This window comes from Triticum urartu, chromosome 4A (assembly GCF_056163025.1).
Source record: "Triticum urartu cultivar PI428250 chromosome 4A, HENAU_Tu73, whole genome shotgun sequence".
In the NCBI taxonomy this organism is placed as follows: domain Eukaryota; kingdom Viridiplantae; phylum Streptophyta; class Magnoliopsida; order Poales; family Poaceae; genus Triticum; species Triticum urartu.
Genome location: NC_141876.1, coordinates 153,153,257 through 153,156,680, shown reverse-complemented (window position 1 = coordinate 153,156,680; position 3,424 = coordinate 153,153,257). Strand labels below are relative to the sequence as shown.

Here is a 3,424-nt window from a genome sequence, read left to right as displayed (position 1 = left end):
CTGCTTGATTAATATTGATGATATGGGTGTTACAAGAGTACATCCACCACGAGATCAGAGAGGCTAAACCCTAGAAGCTAGCCTATGGTATGATTGTATGTTGTGATTGTACGTCCTACGGACTAAAACCCTTCGGTTTATATAGACACCGAAGAGGGTTAGGGTTACACAAGGTCAGTTACAAAGGAGGAGATATCCATATACGTATTGCCTAGCTTGCCTTCCACGCCAAGTAGAGTCCCATCCGGACACGAGACGAAGTCTTCAATCTTGTATCTTCATAGTCTAACAGTCCGGCCTATGGAGATAGTCCGGCTGTCCGGAGACCCCCTAATCCAGGACTCCCTCACCCGTGATAGGGGGACACGATCTCTACTTTGACAAGACGTGTCAAGAAAATCACTTCACGATATGTGCAGTGCCGGTGAGAAAAACGGTTCGAATAATGACTGGGCCATGACATGATGTTATGTTGCTAAACGTGTCAGCAGGTTAGGTTTGTGGAAATATTATTCTCTCTACGGTGGTATGTGGAACTTGTTTTGCAGAACCACACACTATCCTTGTGTTCAAAATCTCCCATGGAGTATTCGGAGGAGGAACCCGCCTTGCAATGCCGAAGACAAAACTGCGTGCCGGACTCATCGTCATTGAAGCCTGGTTCAGGGGCTACTGAGGGAGTCCTGGATTAGGGGGTCTCCGGACAGCCGGACTATATCCTTTGGCCGGACTGTTGGACTATGAAGATACAAGATTGAAGACTTCGTCCCATTTCCGGATGGGACTCTCCTTCGCGTGGAAAGCAAGCTACGCAATACGGATATGTAGATCTCCTCCCTTGTAACCGACTCTATGTAACACTAGCCCCCTCCGGTGTCTATATAAACCGGGGAGTTTAGTCTGTAGGACAACATACAATCATACCATAGGCTAGCTTCTAGGGTTTAGCCTCTACGATCTCATCGTAGATCAACTCTTGTAATACTCAAATCATCAAGAACAATCAAGCAGGACGTAGAGTATTACCTCCATCAAGAGGGCCCCAACCTGGGTAAACATCGTGTCCCCTACCTCATGTTACCATCCGCCTTAGAAGCACAGTTCGGGACCCCCTACCCGAGATCCGTCGGTTTTGACACCGACAGGCGTGCTGGTGCACCCGTGAGCTGTAGTCCCCGAGATTCGGGCCGACTGCTGAGCACTCGGGCCGGATCTTCCTAACAACTTCATCTTTCTTTGCTGACTGTTGTCGTCTCTTTCTTTTTCTACTTTTTGCAGTGGCCAACGCCATCCTTCAACAGCAATTGGGCAAAGCCCATCCCGCGCTTCATGCCAAGGAGGTGGACTGCAGCAAGCTGGCTGAAGAGCGCGACCGGCTTGTCGCCCAACTGGCGGAACAGAAGGAGCTCCTCAAGAAGGCCCAGGATGAGACGGAGGACAAGGAGACCAGACTCCTTGCTGAGTTTGCGATCGAGCGCTCCGCCTGGACCGACAAGGAGGCGATGCTAACCTCTGGCTTTCACGCGATCGAGGACATAGTCGACGGTGAGCTTCCCTCTTTTTCCTTCTTTGAGCTGCCGGCTTGTAGGTTAAGCTGGCTTCTCGTCTTTAACTTTGCCTTTTTGCTTTCTGTCTTGGCAGACTTCTTCCCTGGTCACTCGGATGCCACCAACCAGGCCATTGAAGCTGATCGCGAAGGACGGAGGGCGGACGGTGCGCAGATCGCCGCCAACGCCCCCCGAACCCTTAATGAGCAGATCCTGAGCATCGAGGCCCGTCTTCAGCCGGCTCACCGGATGCTACGTCGGCTTCAGCGTGTTGGCGCCCAAGCGATCGCCGCCCTGTGGCCTGACATGCCGGCACTGCGCACTCCCAGTCGGACTGCCGACTGGCTGGAGGTGGCGGCCGGCCGTCTTGAGGCCTGGAAGGGCTCCTCGGCCCAGGCTAGAGCATGCCGGGCCTTGGAGTTCATCAAGGCGTGGTACCCTGGTCTGAGTCTTGCCCAGCTAGCCACGTTCCGGCTGGAGGCTCAGGAGGAATTGGTGGTCGTGGAAGATGAACTCGTCAAGCACGCGGCGTCAATCACCGAGTACACCGACACCAGCATCTTTGTCCCGGAGCGGGTTGAGGACGGCACCGAGGCGTTGCCGGAGTGGTTCGGGCTGAACCCGGAAGACGGCGAGGACTCGATGGAAGTGATCGACTCCAGCGGCGAGGAAGAGGGTGAGGAGGAAGAGGACGGCGAAGAGGAGGCGCCAGAGGTCGGAGCGGGCGGCCAGCCCCAGCTCGACCGCGCCTCAAGCAACGAGCCACACCCATCCGAGCCGGCTACCGCCGGAGGCGACCAAGCAGAGACTGACCAGCCGGCCGCTCCACCAACTGGCGCCGCCGATTCCTCCGATCCACCGAACCCTTCTGCCGCTTCTTAGGCCGTCAGTTTATCTTTTGCTTTACCTGTCTATTAGTCTCGACGAACTTGTTAGTTTGCACAATTCCACCCGTGGGGTGTATCTTAAACTTGTGTTTTGAAGATCGGCCAAGGGCCTTTGTTATGTAAATATGTTTTCGAGTTCTATCTTTTCTTGCTTGCTGCTCTTTGGCTTTTTCCTTTGACGCCTTCCCTTGGTTGCCGTCTTGCCAGCCGAACAGCCGCTCTGCGGACTATGGCTAGGTCAAGTACTTAGCTACTTCTAGGAAGGCAAGTACTTAGCCGTTATTAGAACATTCTAGCAAGTTAAGTAGAAGCCGGCAGGCCGGCTGTTTGGCAACCGGTTGGTGAAACGAGAAGCCGGCTTGGACTATGCATGTGCTTTGTGTCCTTAGCCATTTTTCATGTGGACACCCTTTCTGCCCAGACGGTCGCTCTGCGAGCTGTGGCTTCTGGCAGGAGACGGCTTAAGTGTTAACACATTACTTGTCCAGCTGCAGGAAGCACTTCATAGTACAAGGCGGCAAGTCCCTGGGCCGACTAGTCGGAACCGGTGCCGAGCGGCATAAAGAAAATGACATACTCATAGGCATAATTCTTATCATATAGATGAAAGAGGGCAGTCCCCGAGCTCTTCTGTGCGGACCCGAAGTCTTCATACTTTAATACAAAAGGTAGTGTGGTACATACTGCATCAACTGTAAAATCTTCGAAGGAGATTTGCATTCCATGGCCGCTCCGTCTCTTTGCCGCAGTCGTCCCTCTTGCGTGCTCGAGGCTTCTGAGCATCGATCAGGTAGTAGGAGTCGTTGCCCAACACTTTGCTGATGATGAAGGGGCCTTCCCAAGGCGCTGAGATCTTATGCTGGCCGGCTGTTCGCTGGATCAGCCGGAGCACAAGGTCTCCTTCTTGAAAAGATCTCGGCTTGACCTTCCGGTTGTAGTATCGGCGCAGGCTTTGCTGGTAGATGCTGGACCGGCTGAGTGCCAACAGCC

At 53.7% G+C, this 3,424-nt stretch overlaps 1 protein-coding gene across 1 annotated transcript; it reads left to right on the top strand.

Moving 5' to 3' along the window:
- The first annotated feature begins 1,361 nt into the window (after positions 1-1,361).
- Positions 1,362-2,429, top strand: LOC147975203 (uncharacterized). The gene is made up of 2 exons (XM_087519615.1): positions 1,362-1,545; positions 1,642-2,429. The coding sequence occupies exons 1-2, from the start codon at positions 1,503-1,505 to the stop codon at positions 2,427-2,429; spliced, it is 831 nt and encodes a 276-aa protein (XP_087375741.1). The 5' UTR covers positions 1,362-1,502.
- Positions 2,430-3,424: the final 995 nt, after the last annotated feature.